This window comes from Herpailurus yagouaroundi, unplaced genomic scaffold (genome assembly GCF_014898765.1).
Source record: "Herpailurus yagouaroundi ecotype Mexico unplaced genomic scaffold, PumYag 67569, whole genome shotgun sequence".
In the NCBI taxonomy this organism is placed as follows: Eukaryota; Metazoa; Chordata; class Mammalia; order Carnivora; family Felidae; genus Herpailurus; species Herpailurus yagouaroundi.
The window spans coordinates 4,389,325-4,416,749 of NW_024420375.1; the positions used below are offsets into that span (position 1 = coordinate 4,389,325).

The window sequence follows — 27,425 nt, forward strand, 5'->3', positions numbered from 1 at the left end:
AACATTTTGTAAAAATTCTATTATAACATTCTTAAATCCAGTTCATACTGTTCCAATGAATCAAGTAAGATTTAAGCTCGGGGAGGGGGGGGGGGGACAAAATATTAGAGAATTTTACCTTTTCTGAGGAGATCACAATTTCATTTCAAAAGGATATGCTGAGTAGGCCCCTAGTGACTTGTGTACTTTATTACCGTTGATAGAAAGCCCAAATATTTCCATTTTTTTAAACTTCTGGAATTTTATCCAGACATTTAAAATATTGGTATTTAAACTTTACATTAAAGGGCATCATACTCTGATAACAGGCCTGCTTTAAATATAGTTTGATAATTCTGGTGGTACTTACTGAAAGAAGATTTCTTTAGCAAATACTGGTTTCATGTATTTAAAAAAAATCAGCAAGACAGAATTTTAAAAATCTTAATTTACAATACATTGCAAACTGCAGACAACTGCCACATGTATCACAGACCAGCAGAGGTAAAATGTTTTTTCGAAATATTTTATAAGACTTTGTATCTTCCTTTATTTGTTGGTTGGTATGAATTTTGCAGCCGGATCAGTTCTTCTTTTATAAGTCTGGTGATTTCTGCCTTTGCTTTCTGCACAGCCAGTTCATTGGCACTTTCAATTGCCAAGTAAATTTTCCACTCTCCTTCCTTAGGTTCTTTGCCAGGTGGGAAATATGTTCCTCTGATTGTAATTGCAGCTTCAGAATATTCACTGATTCTCTGCAGAGCTTCCTTAGAGGTAACTTTCCACCTAGCAGTCTGTGGGAAGTCATTGATCTCTAATTCTTCTTCATATCTTTTAAAAGATTCATTCTGTCCACCATCTTGCCTCTCCTCTTCTTGTTTCTCCAAAGGCACATAATTGAGCTTAGCATTGATCTTTTCAGCAAGTTGCTCTGCAATGGTTTTCGCAGACACAGTGGGAGCCAGGATGGTGCCGCCTCTGAGAATTGCATTGGTGGCCTGTTGCATCACATCTACCTGAGACTCAATGCCCAAATTCTTCTGAGCATTGATTCTAAGAGCCAGTCTCTTAGCTATTTCTAATTTCTCAGCATTTCCCACAGTTGGAGCAGGAACACTAGATGTTCCAGGAGCAGCCATATCTTTTACTCTCTTCTTTGAATTAAACATACTTTCGATTTGTTCATCAATGTCGACTGCAGCATCCTCATCATCTGAATCTTGCAAACCGAGAGCTGCTTTTTGCAACTTCTTCCTCTCATTAGCCAAAGCTTGTTCTGTTTCATCAAACTTGAATCCCTTACCAGAGAACCCACTACTCTTTTTAATTATTTTCCCTTCAGATTCCTGCTAATCTTTGAAATCACTCCAAAGTTTCTCCAGATCAGAAGACACCGCAGTTCCTGACAATTCAAGAGCTTTAATTATGTCACCAGCATAGCGAGCTTGATCTTCTGTGATAAAAGTATACGCATAACCTTTATTGCCTGCTCTTCCAGTCCGTCCCGCTCTGTGCACATAATCCTCATAATGGTTGCGGCAGCTGTAATTTACAAGAATCAGATGTTTCACATCTAAACCTCGGGCAGCAACAGAAGTGGCTACGAGAAGTTTGCAGGTCCCATTCTTGAAGTCATTTATGATGCTATCTCTGTCATATTGATCAATGCCTCCATGAAGAGACATGCAAGGATAAGATGCTCTCATTAAATCTTTCAGAAGACCATCTGCATGTTCCTGCTTATCCACAAATATAATGACAGATCCCAATTCTTGATAATGGCCGAGAAGCTCAAGTAACTTCAAGAACTTCTTTTCTTCTTCAATCACAATCACTTGTTGTTCCACATCTGAGCAAACCACGCTTCTGCCTCCAAACTGCACTTCAATGGGTTTACTGAGGATTCTGCGAGCCAAAGCCTCCATAGCTCTGGGGAAAGTAGCTGAAAACATAACTGTCTGTTGATCAGGATGGACATTATCCACAATGCGCATGACCTGTGGTTCAAAACCCATGTCAAACATTCTGTCTGCTTGGTCTAAAACAACATATGTTACTCTTCCAAGATTTGTGACCCGACCACTATTAGCTGCTAACATGTCAATCATTCGACCAGGTGTGCAAACAATAATTTCAGCACCTCTTTTCAGCTCAGCAATCTGCTCACTGATTCCTGTTCCTCCATAAACACAGACCACTCTAAGTCCCAGGGTCTTTGAAAACTTCTTACGTTCTTTAGTAATTTGTAAAGCCAGTTCTCGAGTTGGAGTCATGTTGACAGCTATTGGCCCCTGTCCTTCTTCTAATGACCTCTGATCCATGATGTGTCTAAACATGGGCAACAGAAAAGCAATGGTCTTTCCGCTTCCTGTCTTGGCAATACCAATCAAATCTCGTCCAGACATTATAGCAGGAATTGCCTGGGACTGGATTGGCGTGGGTTTTTCATAGCCATGCTTTTTGAGAGAATTTAGGATCTTCATGGAAATTCCACACTGGACCCAAGATTTAATTGGTTTGGGGCAACCTTTTCCCTTGACAGTAATGCCTTCCATTTCCAACCGAAAAAATTTACCTCCTTTTGAGACATTTTTGCTAATTCTGGAACTTCAACATAAAAGTTTTTTCTGAATGGTTCATATTCAATTTTTCCATGATCCACTGGTTCTAGAAGCTTTCTCTGTTTTGTCTGGTAGCCTGTAAGGGCCGTCTGAAGATCAACTTCTTCCTCCTCTGAAGAATAGTCCATGGCATCCTGGTCATTCTCCATTAGCTCACCTTTCTTCTTATCAGAATCTACCACTGCTTTTTTGGTTGTCACTACAGTGACAACTTTTGTGACTGTTGGCCCAGACTTCTTTTCATTCCCTCCACCACCCTTCACACTTCGCATATTAAACTTTACTTCCTCTTTCACTTCTTCCATGTAAGCATCTAATGGATCTAACTCCTCACCCTCCATTTCATTTCCTTCCTTTTCAGCTTCTGCAGGATCATCTTCATCATCATCATCATCTTCTAAACTCCATTTTTTCCCTTGTTTCATCTCTTCTATTTCCTTTTTCAGTTCCCCAATGTTTTCCATGGCCTTTTTACGTTGCTCCTCTCGCCATTTTTCTACTCGTTCTTTTTGCTTCCTCATTTCTTCTTCCAGCTTATTCTGATCAAAGTTACCAGCATCTTTTTCTTTTTCATCCTCCTTGTCATCTGTCTTTTTTCTTCTCTTTAGAACTTTCCCCACTATCTGTTTTCTCTTTGGACCTAGACCTATTCTCAGCTTTCTTGCTTTTATTGCCAGGACTTGAGGATCTGGATTGCCGGCCTCGGCTTCTACTCCTGGAGCATCTCCTGTCTCGACTTCGAGATCTTCTCTCTCGACTTCGATCTCTCTCTCTACTTCTGGAACGCCTCAGGCACTTCCAGTCTCTTGACCGAGATCTTCTTTTATCCCTGCTACGAGACCTCTCACTCCTTCTATCTCTATCTCTGCTTCTGGACCGCCTGTCATCTCCACGTTTACTTCTTTTGTCAGGTGAGCGACTTCTAGATCGATTTCCAGAGCGCCCCCTTGATGCTGACCACTTCCGATAATGGCGTGACTCCCGGCCCATGCTGCCAGCTGCGGGAAAAGCAGCACCCTTCGGGACAACGCGCAGGGTAACCGGACAAAAGAAGAGGCCGCGCCGCCCTCAGCTAGCTGAGCGAGGAGCAGCACTAAGAGAGAGCAGCAGTTCCAGCGGTGGCAGCCATCCGAAAGCAGCCAACGAAAACCTTTCCTAGTAGCTTTAAATTCTATTGGGATCTCCGAGACGTTGGAAGACTCCTCAACAGTTGATCAGCTCAAGAACTATAACTCAGTTCATGTAGAGAAGTGCTTCTAAAAACTTTTCATCAAAGCAGATACAGGGGTTCTAAAAGATGGAGCTTAAACACTACCCCAGTGTTCTATCTTTATTATCTATTCTAATTTTACTCTCTATTGTCACTGATAATGTACCATGCACTAACCTATGCACTTTACACTGCTACCTTACTCAATCTTTATATTTTATAGATGATGAAACTGAGGTGCAAAGAGAAGTTAAGTGACTCACCCAAGGTCACACAGTGACAGAGCTAGGATTAGAGTCCAAGTACTCTTAGTCCAAAGTGTAAATTCTTAACCATAGCTTTATATGACCCCTTGATAATGCAAAGATAACATGTAAAATTACTTTTTAAAAACTTTTTTATTTGAAAAAACTTCAGAGTTACAGAGAAGTTACAAAAAAAGTACAGTGAGTTTTCATAGACCTTTCACTCAACTTCCCCTAATGTTAAAACCTGACATAACCATAATACAATGGTCAAAGCTGAAAAATAAGCATTTGTACAATTCTAGTAACCAAATTATGGACTTTGTTAGGATTTCACCAGTTTTTCCACTAATAGAATTTTATGTTCCCAGATCCAATCCAGAATACCATGCTGCATTTGTCATGCCTCCTTGGTCTCTTCTCATCAGTTACGACTTCTCAAGTCTTGTCTTTCATGACCGTTACACATTCTGAAGACCAGTGGTCAGACATTTTTATAGATTTCCCTCAATTTAGGTTCACCTGATGCCTTCTCTTGATTATATTAAGACTATGCAGGGGACCGGCAGAAGATGGCGGTGTAGGACGCTGGGCTCACAGCGCCTCCTGCTGATCACTTCGATTCCACCTACACCTGCCTAAATCACCCAGAAAACCACCAGAAGACTAGCAGAATGGAGTCTCCGGAGCCAAGCGCAGACAAGAGGCCCACGGAAGACGGTAGGAAGCGTGGCAAGGCGGTGCGCGCTCCACGGACTGGCGGGAGGGAGCCAGGGTGGAGGGGCAGCCCACCGGTCAAGCAGAGCCCTGGAGTCTGGCTTGCAAAAGCGGAGGGGCCGGACGGAGTGTGTTCTGACAGCAAGTGGGACTTGACATCTGGAAGGTTATAAGCTAACAGCTCTGCTCAGAGAACGGAGATTGGGAGAGCTGGAGGACAAAGGGAGGGAGAGTTGCTGAGCCCCCGGACGACAGAGCTCAGTTTGGCTTAGATTCCACCTACACCTGCCTAAATAACCCAGAAAACTAGCAGAATGGAGTCTCCGTAGTCCAGAGACTACGACAGGCCTCAGTTTGGGAACAAAGGCGCTTGCCAGCGCCATCTCCCTTGCCCATCCCCCAGTCAAAATCCAAAAGGGAACCAGTTCCTGCCAGGGAACTTGCTTGTTCCGCGCAAACACCCAAGCTGTGCTTCTGTGGAGCCAAACCTCCGGCAGCGGGTCTGACTCCCTCCCGCTGCCACAGGGCCTCTCCTGAAGTGGATCACCTAAGGAGAAGCGAGCTAAGCCTGCTCCTACTACCCCCGTGCACCTTGCCTACCCACCCCAGCTAAAACGCCAGATCCCCAGCACCACAAGCCTGGCAGTGTGCAAGTAGCTAGGCGGGCCACCCCACCCCACAGTGAATCCCGCCCCTAGGAGAGGGGAAGAGAAGGCACGCACCAGTCTGACTGTGGCCCCAGAGGTGGGCTAGGGGCAGACATCAGGTCTGACTGCAGCCCCGCCCACCAACTCCAGTTATACACCACAGCACAGGGGAAGTGCCCTGCAGGTCCGCACCATGCCAGGGACTATCCAAAATGACCAAACGGAAGAATTCCCCTCAAAAGAACCTCCAGGAAATAACAACAGCTAATGAACTGATCAAAAAGGATTTAAACAATATAAAAGAAAGTGAATTTAGAATAATAGTCATAAATTAATCATGGGGCTTGAAAACAGTATAGAGGACAGCAGAGAATCTATTGCTACAGAGATCAAGGGACAAAGGAATAGTCAGGAGGAGCTGAAAAACGCTTTAAACGAGATGCAAAATAAAATGGAAATGACCACGGATCGGATTGAAGAGGCAGAGGAGAGAATAGGTGAACTAGAAGATAAAATTATGGAAAAAGAGGAAGCAGAGAAAAAGAGAGATAAAAAAATCCAGGAGTATGAGGGGAAAATTAGAGAACCAAGTGATACACTAAAAAGAAATAATATATGCATAATTGGTATCCCAGAGGAGGAAGAGAGAGGGAAAGGTGCTGAAGGGGTACTTGAAGAAATCATAGCTGAGAACTTCCCTGAACTAGGGAAGGAAAAAGGCATTGAAATCCAAGAGGCACAGAGAACTCCCTTCAGACGTAAGTTGAATCGATCTTCTGCACGACATATCATAGTGAAACTGGCAAAATACAAGGATAAAGAGAAAATTCTGAAAGCAGCAAGGGATAAACGTGCCCTCATATATAAAGTGAGACCTGTAAGACTCGTGACTGATCTCTCTTTTGAAACTTGGCAGGCAAGAAAGGATTGGCACGAGATCTTCAATGTGTTGAACAGAAAAAAATATGCAGCCGAGAATCCTTTATCCAGCAAGTCTGTCATTTAGAATAGAAGGAGAGATAAAGGTCTTCCCAAACAAACAAAAACTGAAGGAATTTGTCACCACTAAACCAGCCCTACAAGAGATCCTAAGGGGGACCCTGTGAGACAAAGTACCAGACACATCACTACAAGCATAAAACATACAGACATAACAATGACTCTAAACCCGTATCTTTCTATAATAACACTGAATGTAAATGGATTAAATGCGCCAACCAAAAGACATAGGGTATCAGAATGGATAAAAAAAAAACAAGACCCACCTATTTGCTATCTACAAGAGACTCATTTTAGACCTGAGGACAGCTTTAGATTGAGAGTGAGGGGATGGAGAACTATTTATCATGCCACTGGAAGCCAAAAGAGAGCTGGAGTAGCCATACTTATATCAGACAAACTAGACTTTAAATTAAAGGCTGTAAGAAGAGATGAAGAAGGGCATTATATAATAATTACAGGCTCTATCCATCAGGAAGAGCTAACAATTATAAATGTCTATGTGCCGAATACCGGAGCCCCCAAATATATAAAACAATTACTCATAAACATAAGCAACCTTATTGATAAGAATGTGGTAATTGCAGGGGATTTTAACACTCCACTTACAGAAATGGATAGATCATCTAGACACATGGTCAATAAAGAAACAAGGGACCTGATGGATACATTGGATCAGATGGACTTGACAGATCTATTTAGAACTCTGCATCCCAAAGCAACAGAATATACTTTCTTCTCGAGTGCACATGGAACATTCTCCAAGATAGATCACATCCTCGGTCACAAAACAGCCCCCTTCACAAGTATACAAGAATTGAAATTATACCATGCATACTTTCAGACCACAATGCTATGAAGCTTGAAATCAACCACAGGAAAAAGTCTGGAAAACCTCCAAAAGCATGGAGGTTAAAGAACACCCTACTAAAGAATGAATGGGTCAACCAGGCAATTCGAGAAGAAATAAAACAATATACGGAAACAAACAAAAATGAAAATACAACAATCCAAATGCATTGGGATGCAGTGAAGCCAGTACTGAGAGGCAAATACATTGCAATCCAGGCCTATCTCAAGAAACAAGAAAAATCTCAAATACAAAATCTAACAGCACACCTAAAGGAAATAGAAGCAGAACAGCAAAGACACCTGAAACCCAGCAGAAGAAGAGAAATAATAAAGATCAGAGCAGAAATAAACAATATAGAATCTAAAAAAACTGTAGAGCAGATCAACGAAACCAAGATTGGTTTTTTGAAAAAATAAACAAAATTGATAAACCTCTAGCCAGGCTTCTCAAAAAGAAAAGGGCGAAGTCCCAAATAGATAAAATCATGAATGAAAATGGAATTATTACAACCAATCCCTCAGAGATACAAACAATTATCAGGGAATACTATGAAAAATTATATGCCAACAAATTGGACAACCTGGAAGAAATGGACAAATTCCTAAACACCCACACTCTTCCAAAACTCAATCAGAGGAAATAGCTTGAACAGACCCATAACCAGCGAAGAAATTGAATCGGTTATCAAAAATCTCCCAACAAATAAGAGTCCAGGACCAGATGGCTTCCCAGGGGAGTTCTACCAGACGTTTCAAGCAGAGATAATACCTATCCTTCTCAAGCTATTCCAAGAAATAGAAAGGGAAGGAAAACTTCCAGACTCATTCTATGAAGGCAGTATTACTTTGATTCCTAAATCAGACAGAGACCCAGTAAAAAAAGAGAACTACAGGCCAATATCCCTGATGAATATGGATGCAAAAATTCTCAAAAAGATACTAGCAAATCGAATTCAATATCCCCGATGAATATGGATGCAAAAATTCTCAATAAGATACTAGCAAATCGAATTCAACAGCATATAAAAATAATTATTCACCATGATCAAGTGGGATTCATTCCTGGGATGCAGGGCTGGTTTAACATTCGCAAATCAATCAACGTGATACATAACATCAATAAAAGAAAAGATAAGAACCATATGATCCTGTCAATCGATGCAGAAAAGGCCTTTGACAAAATTCAGCACCGTTTCTTAATAAAAACCCTTGAGAAAGTCGGGATAGAAGGAACATACTTAAACATCATAAAAGCCATTTATGAAAAGCCCACAGCTAACATCATCCTCAATGGGGAAAAGCTGAGAACTTTCTCCCTGAGATCAGGAACACGACAGGGATATCCACTCTCACTGCTGTTGTTTAACATAGTGATGGAAGTTCTAGCATCAGCCATCCGACAACAAAAGGAAATCAAAGGCATCAAAATTGGCAAAGATGAAGTCAAGCTTTCGCGTTTTGCAGATGACATGACACTATACATGGAAAATCCGATAGACTCCACCAAAAGTCTGCTAGAACTTATACATGAATTCAGCAAAGTTGCAGGATACAAAATCAATGTACAGAAATCAGTTGCATTCTTATACACTAACAATGAAGCAACAGAAAGACAAATAAAGAAACTGATCCCGTTCACAATTGCACCAAGAAGCATAAAATACCTAGGAATAAATCTAACCAAAGATGTAAAGGATCTGTATGCTGAAAACTATAGAAAGCTTATGAAGGTAATTGAAGAAGATTTAAAGAAATGGAAAGACATTCCCTGCTCATGGATTGGAAAAATAAATATTGTCAAAATGTCAATACTACCCAAAGCTATCTACACATTCAATGCAATCCCAATCAAAATTGCACCAGCATTCTTCTCGAAACTAGAACAAGCAATCCTAAAATTCATATGGAACCACAAAAGGCCCCGAATAGCCAAAGTAATTTTGAAAAAAAAGACCAAAGCACGAGGCATCACAATCCCAGACTTTAGCCTCTACTACAAAGCTGCCATCATCAAGACAGCATGGTACTGGCACAAAAACAGACACATAGACCAATGGAATAGAATAGAAACCCCAGAACTAGACCCACAAACGTATGGCCAACTCATCTTTGACAAAGCAGGAAAGAACATCCAATGGAAAAAAGACAGTCTCTTTAACAAATGGTGCTGGGAGAACTGGACAGCAACATGCAGAAGGTTGAAACTAGACCACTTTCTCACACCATTCACAAAAATAAACTCAAAATGGATAAAGGACCTGAATGTGAGACAGGAAACCATCAAAACCTTAGAGGAGAAAGCAGGAAAAGACATCTCTGACCTCAGCCACAGCAGTTTCTTACTTGAAACATCCCCAAAGGGAAGGGAATTAAAAGCAAAAATGAACTGTTGAGACCTCATGAAGATAAAAGCTTCTGCACAGCAAAGGAAACAACCAACAAAACTAAAAGGCAATCAACGGAATGGGAAAATATATTTGCAAATGACATATAGGACAAAGGGCTAGTATCCAAAGTCTATAAAGAGCTCACCAAACTCCACACCCAGAAAACAAATAACCCAGTGAAGAAATGGGCAGAAAACATGAATAGACACTTCTCTAAAGAAGACATCCTGATGGCCAACAGGCATATGAAAAGATGCTCAACGTCGCTCCTCATCAGGGAAATACAAATCAAAACCACACTCAGATATCACCTCACGCCAGTCAGAGTGGCCAAAATGAACAAATCAGGAGACTATAGATGCTGGAGAGGATGTGGAGAGACGGGAACCCTCTTGCACTGTTTGTGGGAATGCAAATTGGTGCATCCACTCTGGAAAACAGTGTGGAGGTTCCTCAGAAAATTAAAAATAGACCTACCCTATGACCCAGCAATAGCACTGCTAGGAATTTATCCAAGGGATACAGGAGTACTGATGCATAGGGGCACTTGTACCCCAATGTTTCTAGCAGCACTCTCAACAATAGCCAAATTATGGAAAGAGCCTAAATGTCCATCAACTGATGAATGGATAAAGAAATTGTGGTTTATATACACAACGGAGTACTACGTGGCAATGAGAAAGAACGAAATATGGCTCTTTGTAGCAACATGCATGGAACTGGAGAGTGCGATGCTAAGTGAAATAAGCCATACAGAGAAAGACAGATACCATATGTTTTCACTCTTATGTGGATCCTGAGAAACTTAACAGGAACCCATGGGGGAGGGGAAGAAAAAAAAAAGATGTTAGAGTGGGAGACAGCCAAAGCATAAGAGACTCTTAAAAACTGAGAACAAACTGAGGGTTGATGGGGGGTGGGAGGGAGGGGAGGGTGGGTGATGGGTATTGAGGAGGGCACCTTTTGGGATGAGCACTGGGTGTTGTATGGAAACAAATTTGACAATAAATTTCACATATTGAGAAAAAAAAGACTATGCATTTTTTTTTCTTCAACGTTTATTTATTTTTGGGACAGAGAGAGACAGAGCATGAACAGGGGAGGGGAAGAGAGAGAGGGAGACACAGAATCGGAAGCAGGCTCCAGGCTCCGAGCCATCAGCCCAGAGCCCAACGCGGGGCTCGAACTCACGGACCGCGAGATCGTGACCTGGCTGAAGTTGGACGCTCAACCGACTGCGCCACCCAGGCGCCCCAAGACTATGCATTTTTGTCAGGAATACTACAGATGTTATGCTGTGTTCTTCTCACTGCATCACATCAAGGAGTAAAGGATGTTGCTATGGCTTATTGTGGTCATGTTTACCTTCATCACATGGTTAAGGTGGTGTCTGCAGGGTTTCTCCATGCTGGTGTTACTATTCTCTCCCTTGTGATTAATAAATATATTGAGAAAGATACTTTACAACTGTGCAAATATCCTGTTTCTTCTCAAATATCTACCCACTAATTTAGCATCCATTGGTGAAACTTGCCTGCACCAATTATTACAGTGGTATTTCAATGGTGGTATCTTAGTTCTTTTATTACCTCTACAGTCATTAATTGCAATTCTTCTCTAAGGAAGAGCTGTCCTTTCTCCCTCATTTATTTATATTAGTATGAATTTATAAATATTTAGGTTATTCTCTGGGTTATAATAAAATATTATCATTATTTGTTTTGTTGTTCAAATTGTTCCAGCTTTACCCATTGGGAATTCTTCTGGGTTGGCGCCTGTGCCCTTTTGACATGTCCTGTTCTTTTTGAACACTTCCTCACTTTCTGTCACTATAAGATACTGCAGTTTCATCCTGTGTTTTCCTCACCCCAGCCCTAGAATCAACTGCTTCTATAAGGAGTCTTGCTTTGCTTTATTACAGAATGAGCAGTTACAATACAGAAGGCACTGGTGCTCATTGTCACTGTGGTGCCACTGCTTCTAGGCCCTCTCATTGAATAGAACTTGGAAATACTCATGTGTAACCATGCATGTGCACACACACACACACCTATACTTGTTTCTATATTTACCTTAAATGATTTTTATATCAAATCTCTGAGTTAAAGTGAAGCTTCCATAGGTGAGCCATATTTATCCCATGGCTAGCCTCACCTGTCCAGAAACCCCGCTCTACCCTAATTTGTGCAGCAAAGATTAGAGTATGAGAAGGCACACATATCATTAATTGTGCTGTACTCCATGGCTGCAATTGAGAGGCCAGACAACCCTAACTTTTACCCTGGACCATAGCACACCTATGGTATCAGAAGGCAAAGGAATCAGTCAACAAATAATGTCTGCTTGCATCAAATATGTCTATGTTAAACTTCTCTTTCTGGCAAATATGGAGTTACAGTTCACAGATTTACCCTCCCACCTAAAACAGCTAAAAACCAACTAAACAAATTAAACATTTTAGATGACTAAAATACCTGGACTACTTATGACAGCCATTTTCAATACAATGAACATTATGCAGTGAAGAACAGTGATCCCTGAGAGAGGAGATGTTAAATATGTCATGATTTAATATAAACTTATCTCTCATGGTAGTCATAAGAAAAAGGAACTATTTTTTGTATAGTAAACACAGAAGCAATGTCTACAGATAATATTAAACATATGACCAAATTTTATTTCTAAGTAGCTAACTGACCCATTATATTCGCTAGCCATCTTGCTTCTGGTTTTTAGACTACAGATCATTAAAATAAGACTACAATTTAGTCCCAGGTCCCCAAATATATAATGTGAGATATTACAGAAAGGATATGGATTATTGAAAGGAACGGATGCATAGTATCTTGGTCCTCTTGCTTCTGTAACTCCCTTGGAAAGGAGGCAAACAGAGGACAACAGAGCTTAGTAAAGAAAAAGCTGAAGGCAATTTCTGCTGGAAGCCTTACAAATTGGTTCACTATGAGGTGCAGCATTAAGAGAAAGAATGGGTTATCTAGTATTTTTAAAACATCATATGTTTAGGGGCGCCTGGGTGGCTCAGTTGGCTAAGCATCAACTCTTGGTTTTGGCTTAGGTCATGATCTCATGGTTTGTGAGTTCGAGCCTGGTATTGGGCTCTGCGCTGACAGCTTGGAGCCTGCTTAGGATTCTCTCTCTCTTCCTCTCTCTCTGCCCCTCGCCTGCATGTGTGCTCTCTCTCCAAAAACAAATAAATTTAATAAAAAAATTAAACAAAAACGTATGTTTAAAATTAATTCTAAAATAAGTACTTACAGCAGTTTTATATGCAGCTTCAATGTAAAATACAAGGTTCTGTATGAAATTGACTTCATCTAGGCTGTGGATAATATGAAGTCCTGAGGAAAAAGAAAGTAAGGATATAGAGCTGGTTAATTATCACTATAGGCTTATAGGCTGCCACAGTAACTGACTGATCCCATTACTCTCAAGTAATCTTATTCCTGCTTTTGGAACAGTGAGGCACTTTAATTCCTAAACCATAAAAACAACACCACAAATCAGACCTAGGCTAGTCTTTGACTAAGTGAGATATCAGCGTATTATAACATGGAAGAATTTGAACTGTTATTTGTAGGTTTGGATATAAAGTCTCAGATTCCTAATTCTATAGGTCATTAATTTATAATATGGTTTAAGGTATCAGGAAAAAAATATTTCAAAAAGAGTTAGAGGGAGTCTAAATACTAAGCAAGAAGCAAAGATTATGATTTCAAGGAAACCTTAAAACTATATTTTTTAGAGTACAAAATGATGATTATTCTAAGTATAAACAATACAAAGATAGTTATAGCTAACAAATTGCAGTGTTTTGCATGAATTATCCTTTTAATTTTCACATCAACCCTAAGAGGTGGGTACCTCAATTTTCTCCATGAGGCTTAGAGAGATTAACTATTTTCCTCAGACCATTTTTAAATTTTTTTTAACTTTTATTTATTTATGAGAGACAGAGAGAGAGCATGAATGGGGGAGGAGCAGAGAGAGAGGGAGACACAGAATCTGAAGCAGGTTCCAGGCTCTGAGCTGTCAGCACAGAACCTGACACAGGGCTTGAACTCATGAACTGCAAGATCATGACCTGAGCCAAAGTCAGACACCTGACTGAGCCACCCAGGCACCCCTGCCTCAGATGATTTAACTAATAAATAGTGGGGCCAGGACCCAACTGTCAGCTTCACAGTCTGAGTTCCTAACGAAGATGCTATGCTGCTTCTTGATATATACAGTATGATCCGTTTTTCTTGAAAAACTAATTCCTTTCCCCTCTCCTGCTCCCCCAACCCCCATAAAGAAATACCAATAGGCATACAGCAAAAGTCTTTCTCCTACCCAGAATCACATCACTCCCACCCTGCCAAATCTCCTCTCTGGAAGAAACTAGTCTTAGCAGTTTCCTCTGTAGACTTTCAGAGAAATGTTATACATATATAACAATTACCAAAGAGTAGTATGCTATAATGTACCTTGCTTTTTTCACATATATGTTGGAAATAATTTTAAGTATATCTGAGTTATTTTTTAATGGTTATGCAGCATTCCACTAAATGGCTATTCATATAACCAGTTCCCTACTGAAAACATTTAGGTTGCACCTAATCCTTCATCACTATAATTAATGCCATAATGAATATGTGTGTGTGTGTGTGTGTGTATGTATATACATGTACCAGTATGTCACATGTACCAGGTTGTGCACATGCACCAGTATGTCAAGGTAAATTCTTTTCTTTCCTAAGGTAAATTCTTAGAAGGATTGCTAAGTCACAGATTTATGCATATTATTTTTCCCAATATTGTATTATGAACAGTTTCAAACAAACAGAAAAAAGGACAGAATTTTACAGTGGACATCTATTTGCACATCATCTGGATTCATGCATTAACATTTTACTGTACTTTTCTATCATATATGTATCCATCCATCAATCCATCCTTTTTGATACATATTCAAAGTATGTTTCTGGTACTTCTACAATTTCATTTTTCGCATTTAAATGTTTGATCTATGACAGATGTTTCAAATGAGAACTCTGTAGCTTCAGAACCCAAAAGGACTACATAATTCATATCCTCAGACTGCAAACTCTTCCTGATGCATGGCTCTGTCAAAACTAGCAACCACAGCACTGGGCAGCAGCGGCAGCCAGGTCTTTCTTGTAGCAGCAATGACTTCAACCTCTTGGGTAGAAAGGAAAAAAAAAGAGATAGTAATATTGGACATCAGCTTCACAGCCTTATCTTGTCTCCTATGTGTGCCAGAGTGCTTGCACAGAGATTGGGAGAAAGTAGAGGGTGTGAAACTGGTTTTGTCTATTTCTCAGACTGGTGACACAGCTAACAAATAACTATTTGATAGAACTGCCCCATTTCTATCACCTGTCCCTTTGCTCATGATATTGTTTAAATGGCCTTCTCTACATCCTGAAATCTGAACTGTTCTTTCAAGGCCCAGCTCAAGTTTTATCTCCTCTGTGATGCTGCCATTGATTCCTCTCTTCTATGTTTCAAAGAATTTTATTTTCCTTGCGCTTATGAATTTTTTACTTTGCACTATAAATAAATCTGTACCTAAATTTGAAGGAAGGAGCCATTTCTTATTTATATTTATAGTCCTTAAAATGTCTCACATAGTATTGTGCATGGTATTAAATAATATTTAACAGTAGATAATAATTCAATAATTATTTATTGAATGATCTTAAACAATCCTGTTAACCACAGGAGAGGGACCTGTCTTTTGAGGCAAGACCATACATTTCAGGACCTCTGCATCCTGTCCCCTCTGTGGAGCCAAAACATTGCTTGCAGAACAGAGGAGAGGGTACACAGAGATGAAATGAGGTATGGTTGGGTAAGGCCAAAGATGGCAGTGCTATTTAAAACACACTAAAGAGGGGGCACCTGGGTGGCTCAGTTGGTTAAGCATCTGACTTCTGCTCAGGTCATGATCTCACTGTGTAGGGTTCTGCACTGACAGCTCAGAGCCTGGAGCCTGCTTTGGATTCTGTGTCTCCTTCTCTCTCTACCCTTCCCCCATTCACACTCTGTCTCTTTCTCAAAAATAAATAATAAACATTTAAAACTAAACAAACAAATAAATATATAAAATGTCACTGATAGAAACATTTCAGCGAAAATAGCTACATGATCAAAAATCAACATGTAATTAGCAAACACACTTATAAAAAAATAAATGGAACACACTAAAGGGGAGTCTGGGTAGCTCAATCGATTAAGCGTCCAACTTCAACTCAGGTCATGATCTCACTGGTCGTGGGTTCGGGCCCCACATCAGGCTCTGTGCAGATGGCTCAGACCCTAGAGCCTGCTTCAGATTCTGTCTCTTCCTCTCCCTCTCTCTCTCTGCCACTCTCCCACTTGTGTTCTCTCTTTCAAAAATAAACAAACATTAAAAACCCACTAAAACATGCAGGGCTCCGGAAATGAGGCCACCTTAGTGGTCTACTCCACTTAGATTGACTTGCACTTACTTAACGATAAGCCTCTCTCCCTCATTTTTAAAAATGTTATTGAGATATAATTCACATACCATGCAATTCACCCATTTCAAGTATATAATTCAATGGTTTTTAGGGTATGCAGTGTTCTGCAACAGTGGCCACAATCAATTTTGGAATATTTCATCACCCCCAAAAGAAACCCTATACCCATTAGAGTCATTCCGCATTTCAAGACTTGTTCCCCCTCTACCTCCACCTAAGCAATTGCTAATCTACTTTATGTCTCCACAGCACTGCCTTACCCAATGTTCATATTCATGTCTGAGTTCTTTCACTTAGCAGAATGTTTTCAACGTTCATCTGTATTGTAACATGTATCACTGTTTCCTTTCTTTTTGTTGCTAAAACAATATTCCATTCTGTGGATTTATCACATTTACCCAATTATCAGTTGATGGACATTTAGGTTGTTTCCAGTTTTAAAATTTTTTTTTCAACTTTTATTTATTTTGGGGACAGAGAGAGACAGAGCATGAACGGGGGAGGGGCAGAGAGAGGGAGACACAGAATCGGAAACAGGCTCCAGGCTCTGAGCCATCAGCCCAGAGCCTGACGCGGGGCTTGAACTCACGGACCGTGAGATCGTGACCTGGCTGAAGTCGGACGCTCAACCCACTGCGCCACCCAGGCGCCCCATGTTTCCAGTTTTTAAAATTTTTTTTTAAATGTTTATTTGAGAGAGAGAGGGGGAGCAGGGGAGGAGCAGAGAGAGGGAGACACAGAATCCGAAGCAGGCTTGAGGCTTCGAGTTGTCAGCACAAAGCCCAACACGGGGCTCGAACCCACAAACCATGAGATCCTGACCTGAGCTGAAGTTGGACGCTTAACTGACTGAGCCACCCAGGCGCCCCACATGTCTTCATTTCTTTTGGGCATACACCTAGGAGTGAAATTGCTAGATCATATGGTAATTCTGCTTAACTTTTGAGAACTGTCAGACTGTTTTCCAAAGTGGCTGCATCATTTTACATTCCCACTGACAATGTATGAGGGTTCCAATTTCTCTAGTTCCTCAGGAACACTTGTTATTTTCTGTACTTTTGATTACAGCCATCATAGTGGGTGTGACATGCTATCTCATTACTTGGATCTGCAAGTGCCTAGGAATAATATTCAGCATTGTTTTGTGTACTTATTAGCCATTTAAATATTTTCTTTGGAGTAATGTCGATTCATATTTTTTGCCTAGTTTAAATTAGGTTATCTTTTTATTACTGAGTTGTAGATTTCTTTATATATAATACGAGTCCCTTATCAGATATGTGATTTGTAAATATTCTCTATCATATTGTGGTTTTAAATTTTTTGTTTTATTTATTTTTGAGAGCAAGAGAGACAGAGCATGAGTGGGGGAGGGGCAAAGAGAGAGGGAGACACAGAATCCAAAACAGGCTCCAAGCTCTGAGCTGTCAGTACAGAGCCCGACATGGGGCTTGAACTCACAGACTGTGAGATCATGACCTGAGCTGAAGTGGGATGCTTAACCAACTGAGCCACCCAGGTGTCCCATGGGTTGTTTTTTCACTTTCTTGAAGAGATCCTTTGAAGCACAAATGTTACTAATTTGATAACTTCCAATTTATGTTTTCTTTAGTTGCTTATGCTTTTGGTGTCACATCTAAGAGGGCTTTGTCTAATCCAAGATCAGGAAGACTTACTCCCATACTTTCCTTAAGTGCTTGTTATGAACCCAGTTGTGTCACCCTGAAACTCCTATGTTGAAGCCCTAAACCCCAATGTGACTGTTTTTGGGGTTAAGACTTTTAAGGAAACAATTAGGTTTAAATGAGGTCACAGGGTGGGGTCCTAACAGAATGGGGACTGGCGTCCTTATAAGAGACATCAGGAGTGCACACACACAGAGAAAAGCTCATGTGAAGAAAGAGCAGAGAAGGTGGCTGCATTCAAGCCAAGAGAGTGTTCACTGCCCTGCTGACACCCTGATTTTGCGCTTCTAGCATCCAGAACTGTGAGAAAATAAATTTCTGTTGCTTAAGTCAACTATTCTGTGACATTCTGCTATGGCAGCCCTAGCAGACTAATAGTGTTTTATAGTTTTCACTCTTACAGTTAGGTCTATGATTCATTTTGAGTTAAGTTTTATCTAATTTCATTCTTTTGCATCTGGATATCTAGTTTTCCCAGCACTATTTGTTGGGAAGACCATTCTTTACCCATTGAATCATCTTGGTACCTTTGTCAAAAATCACCTGACCATAATATGATGGTATATTTTGGACTCAATTGTATTTTGTTACCCTAGAGATCTATCCTTAAGCCAGTACCACACAGTTTTGATTACTGGAGCTTTGTAGTAAGTTTTGAAATTAGAAAGTGCAAAACCTCCAACTTTGTTCTTCTTTCTCAAAATGGTTTTGGCCATTCTGGGTCCCTTGAATTTCCATATGCATTGTAAGATAAGCTTGTCAATTTCTGCAAAGACAGTGGGATTTTTGGTAGGAATTATGTTCAATCTATAGATCAATTTGGGGAATGTTGCCACCTTAATAATAAGTGCCCCAAGTGCCCCTTAGATCACTGTTTCTACACCACCTGCCCTCCCCCCACCTGTTGTTTTCCTGCCTCTCTCCAGGAGTAGGGCAGCACCCTCAGGGCTCCATCCCAGCCAAACCCACTGATCTTTAAAACTCCAGTCCTTAAGCCCCCCTGGTTGCAAGAACTCAGGAAATTCAGCCTTTCTTATTTTTCCAGCCGATGGTTTTGGGGAAATGTTCTCCTTGTGCATTCTTATCTGCCCTTCTCTCTCTCTCTCTCTCTCTCTCTCTCTCTCTCTCTCTCTCTCTCTCTCCTTTCTCTGCAACCACAGGTCTTTCCCCTCCACAGTACCCATGATACATTTTTCCCCTAAAGTACGTCCCTGTACTTCCTACCTTCTTCAATGTGGCTTCTTCCTTCCCTTTAGTTGTAGATTTTTTTTTTCTGTCAGTCTTCAGGTCGATTTTTGGGCTATTTAGAATGATATGATAGTTATCTAGTTGTGTTTGTGGGAAAAGACAAGCCTAGTTTCCTCCTACTCAGCTCCCATTTTCTTTACTCTCTCCGTATAAGTATATATCTTTTAAGGAAACTGAGAGGAAATTATATATTTATATTTTGTAATATTAATCTTGTAATTTACTATTTCTGGTGGTCTTCATTTGTTCCTGTGGATTTGAGTTACCATTTGGTATTATTTCCTTAATATTGCTTTGCTCCCACCCACCTCCTTAATTCTGTTATTATCAAATATACTACACTTTTATATGCTATTGGCTCAACAATACAATTATAGTGTTTTATGCAATTGATTTTTAGATCAATTAAGAAAGAATAAACATGTAATTTTATTGTATTTTATAATTATTTTACCAGTGGTTTTTCTCGATTTATTTTTATTTTTTCCATGAAAAAATTCAAGTATATTAACATACAGTATTATATTAGTTTCAGGTATACAATATCATGATTCAACAAGCCTATACATTTCTCAGTGCTCATCAAGTTATGTATGTATGTATGTATGTATGAATTTAGTAGGCTGCATGCCCAGCACAGAGCCCAATGCAGAGCTTGAACTCATGATCCTGAGATTAAGACCTGAGCTAAGATCAAGAGGTAGACACTCAACCAACTGACCCACCCAGGTGCCCCTAATTTTGTACTTATTTTTTTTAAGTAAGTTCTAGTCCCAACATGGGGCTTCAACTCATGACCCTGACATTAAGAGTCACATGCTGTACTTACTGAGCCAGCGAGGTGCTCCAAGTTAAGTGTACTCTTAATCCCCTTTACCTAGTTCGTTCATCCTGCCCCCCCCCACCCCGCCCCGCCACCATACACACAACCAACCTCCCCTCTGGAAACCACCAGTTTGTTCTCTGTATTTAAGAGTCAGTTTAGGGGTGCTTGGGTGACTCAGTTGGTTCAATGTTTGACTCTTGAGTTTGGTTCAGGTCATGATCTCATGGTTCATTAGATTATGCCCCACATTGGGCTCTACACTGACAGTATAGACCTGCTTGAAATTCTCTCTCCTCTCTGCTCTTCCCTCTCTTTCTCTAATAAATAAAATAAAATAAAATTTTTAAAGAAAATTTAAAAAATCTTTTTAAAGAAAGTCTGCTTTTTTTGTCTCTTGTTTCCTCATTAAATTGTTTCTTAAGTTCCACATATGAGTGAAATTATATGGTATTTGTCTTTCACAACTGGTTTGGTTTTTTGTGTGGATTCCAATTACTGTCTGGGGTCACCTGATTCCAACATGAAAAACTCCTTTTTGTATTTCTTGTAAGGTAAGTCTACCAGCAACAAAATCTCAGTTTTTGTTTATCCAAGAATATCTTTATTTCACTTCATTTCTGAAAGATAGTTTTGCTGGATATAGGGTTGTTGGTTGACAGTCCTTTGATTACATCATTCCACTTCCTCCGGGCCTCCATTTTTTTTTTTTTTTTTTTTTTTTTTTTACTGAAGAAAAGTCAGCTCATAACCTTATTTGGGTTCCTTTGTATATGACAAGTCATTTTTCTCAGATTGCTCTCAAGATGTTCTATTAAAAATTTGGTTTTTTAAAATTTTTACTATGATGTTTCTTGGTGTGGATTTCTGTTTATCCTATCATTGAGCTTCTTTGATGTATACATATCAATGTTTTTCATTGAATTTGCGATGTAGTCAGCCATTATTTTATGTCTTTGAATATATTTTCTGTCCCTTACTCTCCTTCTAATATACTCATTACACGAGTTGGTGTTCTAAATTATGTCCTACATTGCTCTTGGGTACTATTCATTTTCTTTATTACTTCTTCTATTATTCAGATTGCATAATCTCTGTTAATCTATCTTCAAGTATGGTGATTCTTTCTCTTGCCAGCTCAAATATGTTGAGCCTCTCAAGTGAAATTTTCATTTAAGTTACTATACTTTTCAACTCTAAAATTTCCATTTGGTTCATTTTTATCTCCATATTGATATTCTCTATTTGTTGAAATACTTTCATCATATTTTTCTTTACCTCTTTAAGCCTGGTGTCCTTTAGATTTTTTGACATTTTTATAGTAACTGCTTTGAAGTCTTTGTCTACTAAATTCAGCATATGCTTCCTCTCAAAGGCAGTTTCTGTTACCTTTTCTTTCCTGTGTTGACTAGGCTTTCCTGTTTCTTTCCATATGTCATAATTTTTTTGTGGAAAACTGGATATTGTAGATAATGTGTTATAGAAACTCTATAGATTAATTGATGCCCTCTTGCATGGGGCTTCTTTATGTTTCCTTTTTATTTGTTTAGTGACTTGGCTGGACAATGTCAATGAAATCTATATTTCCCACAAGATGCAGCCTCTGATGCTGTTCCTCAGAGGATGTAGCCTAGGGCATACACATTGTCATCTGAGGAAGACCACAGTTTTTGTTTTAGCCTTCTGTGATCTATTAAGTGTCTGCCTCTGTTGGTTCCATACCCAGCTGTTAACCTCCACCAACTGCTCTATTATACCGTATAATTCCTTGAGGTATAAATTGCTTCACAGTCTCAGCCAATTATATTCAAGCCCCATTTCATGATTTTGAGGCCAGCCTTTGACATTTGTTTTAACCCTAGGATAACTCTTTCCAGCTGTTTCTCTCTGGTTCTCTGCTAAAACTTCTAGTCTATAGGCTAGTTTGTTGGTCTTATTGAGCTATCAGCATCCTCTTTATTTCTTAGAACAAAAATCTCCACTGTTTTTGAGAGTGCCCTTAGACTTGAACTTTCCCACAGTCAGTTCCAAATAAAGTCAGTTTTCTTGGGAAGGACTACGGAGGTTTCTGTCCTTGTGGCCTGCCTTTGCCTCCATGCTACTAGCAAGGTGGGCCAGGCCTATTATTCTTGGACTGCTCTGCCTGAGTTTAAGCTTTCGCTCCATAAGTGGGACTGGAATAGGAACAGAGTTTCAGACCTCTTAGTTATTCTTGGCTAGACCAGAACTTCTGTAACACAGAGGTGAGGAGTTTGAGAAATGCTGGCAACCTCTCTTGGGGAGATATCGCCTTAAACTGGGAGCTAGGGGAAGAGGAAGGCTTATATTCTTGGCCACATCCAAGCTGAATAGTCTTGCTGTCATGGTGAGCTCGGGGCGAGGGAGGGAGTAGGTTGTGGTCTAAATGCCACAGTCTCACTGCTCTTACCAAGATTTAGATTTCCTTGAATAAATGTTTCTCCACTTTGCTGTACGCCCTTAGGACAATTTCCAGTGATAAATGATTGGGCTTTTTTTTCAAATTTATCTTCACAGTTTACAGTTATTTTGCTGGGGAGAAAGGTGTCAGCTTCTGCCTAAGCCTCTCTTTTAACCAAGGTGGAGATTTTCATATACTCAAAAATGTGCAGAGAATTGCTTTCATGAAAGGTGGAAATTTTCCATGAAGAGCTTTCATACGTTATCTATTGATTATCTCTCACATCTATACTTTTCACCCTCAAGGCTATTGCCTTGCATATATTCTGCATCACTTCTTGCCTCAAGTACTTCACTAACCTCCTAACTAGTCATCCATCTTAATTTTCTCCCCCATTCAATCTATCCTTCTGCTACTGGAGTGAATCATCTGAAACTTTCTTGATTATTTACCTTGAGTGGTTCTGTAATGACTATAGACTAAACTCCCAACTACTTGGCATGGTACACACGCCCTTAAACAGCTAGCTCCAACTTTCTAGCCTCATCTTTTGGCAATTTTCCAGATCTATCTTACATTCTAACCATAGAAGATAACTAGTCTTACCATGGTGGTCGGCTATCTTTCAAACTTTTGTGTTGTAGCCATGCTATTCCCTTTCCTTCTCTGTCTTGTAAATTTCTACTTACTCCTGTTTGTTCTGCAAAGGCCTGATCAGATAATATCCATCTTTTCCAAGCACCTATCAAAGTCAGTTTATTGAGTTGAAAATCACATGTTAAATCAGAAATTAACAAATATTTGTTAAATGAGTATGTCTTATAAGCCTCTTTAGTATATTTCTCCTTCCTTTCTAGACTCAAATTGAAAAACATAAGAAATGGGGCGCCTGAGTGGCTCAGTAGGTTGAGTGGCTGACTCCAGCTCAGGTAATGATCTCGCAGTTTGTGAGTTCGAGTCCCATGTCAGGTTTTGTGCTGACAGCTCAGAGCCTGGAGCCTGCTTCTGATTCTGTGTCTTCCTCTCTCTCTGCCCCTCCCCTGCTTTCTCTTTGTCTCTCTCTTTCTCAAAAATAATAAACATTAAAAATATTAAAAAAAGAAAACCATAAGAAATACTGAGACAGTTTGCTTTGTAGAAAAATATTCTAGAGTTGGTATTAAAAGACTATTAGAAATGAAGTTACAGCTGCCATTCTATTTAAATGAATAATACCTAAAAGTATATTTATTCAGGGAGGAACCTCCTCTCCAAAAGATGGGAGTATGTGGGTAGCCATGTTATAATTCTGATAAAAGGTAATTCAGCTTCTGGGCTGTGCATTCTAGAGGGGGAAAAGGAAGGCTTCATCACCACATATTTATTTATGCAAGAAAAGTAGAATAAGTATATTCTGGGATAATTCTCACCCTGAATGCCCTTCGTACTTAGGAGTTCTATACCTAGATAGGAAGATAAAGAAATTGGAATATCAAAATGTTGTATTCTGAGTATATTTACTTACTCAGGAAGATCTGGGAAAGGTCCTGTTTAATTTACAAACAGAGTATAATCAGATTCATTGTCCTCACCAAGTTAGGAGAAATAAAAGGGAATTATGTTGGTTCTTACATTTTCCTTTTTCAGGTGAAGCATCTAAAGCTAATAACAAAACCATCTGAAAAGGGTATATTACTCAATAATAAAAATAAATACTGGAATTCTGATTCCTAAGTTAATTCCCTTAATATAATTTAGATGCCTTTAGATAGATGCCTTGTTTATCATATATACATACACAGTAGTATAAAGTAGGTGATTCAATTTATTTAATGTTAACTATAGGCTAGTCAGTGAATAGCATGAGAAAAAGCAATAAACTCTAGCTCTTTTTTCCCATCTCACGGCATCTGAGGATAAAAATAAAAATCTAGCCCAAATTTCCTGGTTCTCAATTAAGAAAATTCCCCAGAATTGTTTTTCAATGGAAAAGAATACTAACTAGATCTCAAAGACTTGTTTCTCTGTATAAAATCTGCAAAATTTTATTTTTCCACTGTGTACCTTTGAGCAATGTGAACAGCTATGTTGTTTTCTGGTAAACACCTTTGGAGAAGCCACGTGCGCCAGAGCCAGTGCTCCACCTCAAGCGGCTCCCGGTAATTCTGTCCTGGTACTGACCTGAGGCAGTCATTTGTGCTAAGAAGAGCAGGTACACAGAGGTAGCATCCAATTGCAGGTGTCCCCACTGGTCATCACCCACTACGGTGGCACAGGTTTTCGTATTGTATTTGGCATGGAGGCTATCCCTGGTACTCTGACTGTATTTGAAGGATTCTACTTTATCCACCTGAAGAAAACAAGAACAGTGAAAGAAGGCTATGCAGAAAAGTCGTCCCATATGCCATACTTCTGTCATACTCTCACATTTACCAGTGCATTTGGTTTTCAGGCAACTGTGAATATTTAAAATATGCTGTTACCTCTTTTTCCTGACAGTGACATAACTAGGAAAGTCTGCTGTTGCCATTTTTTTTTAAATTTACGCAATTAAATTATAAAATAATACCAGTTAAAACCAGCTATTTCCTGCTCATTACCTCTCTTTTACTTTTCAGATGGCTGTTTTGCCACATTGTAGACATAAACTCAGATGCCAGTGGTTGAGTGAAAACAGCCTAATGAGAGATAATTAAATTATAAAAAGATGCATTAGTTCCTAAAACAGAGGTAGGAATTTTGAGGGAAATTCAGACAAAGGGATATATGTTGAAGGAGTAATGAAGAGAGTGGCAGAGAGATACATGGAGTGACAGAGAAAACATATGAAAGAAAGCTGAAACCAGAAGTGAGAAAGGAAACACTGTGCAAGGGACAACTGAAAGACTTAGTTCCTGAAACTTAGATTTGATTATATGGGCATCTGATATATGACAGTAACTATTATACTTTTAAATATGGTTCATGAAGTTAGTGAATTTAAACCTATTTGGTAAGGTAGAACATACAAATACCTAAAATACAAAAAAAGTAGCAAAGAAGGGGAAAAGAGAAATGATGACTATGAGACCCCAGGAGAGAAAGCACGAATAAAGAAGTTCAGAAGTGTGGAATTGATTTCTTTTTATTTCTACTTTAGACTTGTGTGCCTGTGGATAGTCACTTCATTAATCTGGGCTTTGCTTGCTTCTTCTAATAAAATGTAATCTTAGACTCAAGAAAATCAGTTTAAATTCAATGTGTGCAAGGTGTGTAAAGATCTCCTAGGATAAATGTAAAACACTTTTTTTTTTGGTAAAATACTTTCAAATGAAAAAAAATCATAAATGCAAAAGATAAACCACAGACTGCTAAAAAATATTTGCAGTATATGTGACAAAACATTAATATCCATGATATACAGGAACTCAAGTAGTCAAGAAAGAGACAGCCCAAAAGAAAAATAGGCAAAGGATCTAACAGGTAATTAAGAGAGGAAATGAAAATTTTCAATTTATACCAGAAAAGACGCTCAACTTCATTCAAGGTCAAGAAAATGCTAATTAATGCAAGGAGATATAAATCCTAGACACTTATCTCCAATCCTAAAATCTACAACGCTGACAAAAGGTTTTTCCTCTAAATTTTGTACCAAAATTCATTTAGTGGCAAAACCTGACTCAGATTGACATGGGGCTATTTGTAGTTTTAATTTGTTCCACTCAGTATGGAAATGCATTCTCCCCTACAGAGAGATTACTGTTTTTGATAATCCAGTGCTATTCTGGCCCTGCTGAGAGCATAACATAATATATAGCACATGCACTGGACTTAAAAATCTGAAAAAGTTTGAATTCTAAAATTTATTTGGTCCCAAGGGTTTCAAATGAGGGCTTAGAGCCTGTGTCCTCTTTACTCAATGTCCAGAATTGCATGTACAGTAGTGATGAAGTATATTAAAGAGCCATTTGTAGAGGGGGCGAAAAAAGACTGAAAGGAAACATGCTAGTGGTAACTGGGTGGTGAGATCATGGGTGATAGTTCCTTCCTTGATTCTACAAATTTTCTAAACTTAAGTGTCCGCTGTTGGTGAAGTTGAAAAAACATAAGCTGTAAACATTCCCTAAAGGGTAGAGACACTATTACAATGCGCTTTTATTCAAGAGGGAGCTGGTACCAATGCCATACCTGTCGGATCATGCAGTGGAGCAGTCCCCTCATCAGCTTCACTACACTCTGCAGAAATAAATGGAAACAAGACTGTTATAAACATCCCTAGATGCAGGAACACTTACTCAGCAACTGCAGTTGGTACATGACCTTTTGAGAATGAGTAACCCTATCCTGGGCTCCTATTTACATGGCATTTACTTTATAGGTACACAGAAGAGCTAAACTGCAGCTAAAAGTGGAATCAAAAGCTGCAGTTGCTGCCTCCCTCAAGTCAAAAAAAGAATCCAAGCTCCAACAGGCTTATGTAAAACCAAGCCAACCATCCTATTAGAGGACATTCCACCCCGAGAAAAGAGGCAAGTCAGCTCTGAACTCCTAAAGCTATAAGGGTATTCTAGAATAGTTCCTAGGGCCTGGAAAAGCCAATGGCGTAACTTTTTATTTTGTCTAAAGTAGCCCAGACTTACCTTCAGGAGTTCACAGAAATATTTATCTGTACATTTTCTCTACAGAATAAATGAACTTTATTCAGAGTAAGTATAAAGGGGAACTGTTAGTGCAACTCAACCTCTTTTCCATGGGGAAAAAAAGCCACAGTATTCTTAGATCTCAAGTCATCACTCTTTCTCTTACTGGGGCTTGGCAAGTTTCTTTTTTTAATGTTTATTTATTTATTTTGGGAGAGAGATAGTGAGCAGGGGAGGGACAGAGAGAGAGAGAGGGAGACAGAATTGCAAGCAGGCTCCATGCTGTTAGCATGGAGCCCAATGTGGGGCTTGAACCCACAAACTGTGAGATCACAGCCTGAGCTGACATCAAGGGTCAGATGCTTAACTGACTGAGCCACCCAGGTGCCCCTGGGCTTGGCAGTTTCTAAATTAGTTAGCTTTCCAATCATAACATTCCAAAATTCTGGTCACCAACTATATACTGTA

At 39.5% G+C, this 27,425-nt stretch overlaps 2 protein-coding genes and 1 long non-coding RNA gene across 8 annotated transcripts in view; 1 reads left to right on the top strand and 2 right to left on the bottom strand.

Moving 5' to 3' along the window:
* On the bottom strand, positions 1-3,863 carry LOC121025258 (probable ATP-dependent RNA helicase DDX46). The gene is given in 3 exon segments (XM_040467723.1): positions 1-2,548; positions 2,551-3,188; positions 3,190-3,863. Coding segments are annotated over 3 exon segments (3,081 nt in total). The 5' UTR covers positions 3,591-3,863; the 3' UTR covers positions 1-506.
* Positions 1-27,425, bottom strand: part of PHKA1 (phosphorylase kinase regulatory subunit alpha 1) — a 168,770-nt gene that overhangs the window by 131,678 nt on the left and 9,667 nt on the right. For all 6 annotated transcript variants that reach the window (XM_040467720.1, XM_040467719.1, XM_040467718.1 and 3 more), the window contains exons 3-5: positions 26,506-26,553; positions 24,520-24,688; positions 12,934-13,016 (exon numbers count right to left, since the gene is read on the bottom strand). In XM_040467720.1, coding sequence (XP_040323654.1) covers positions 12,934-13,016; positions 24,520-24,688; positions 26,506-26,553 — 300 coding nt within the window. The remainder of the gene's footprint in view (positions 1-12,933; positions 13,017-24,519; positions 24,689-26,505; positions 26,554-27,425) is intronic.
* Positions 85-26,866, top strand: LOC121025259 (uncharacterized). Its single transcript, XR_005787993.1, has 4 exons — positions 85-180; positions 8,965-8,969; positions 21,597-21,606; positions 26,856-26,866. It is a non-coding gene; the product is annotated as an uncharacterized LOC121025259 (long non-coding RNA).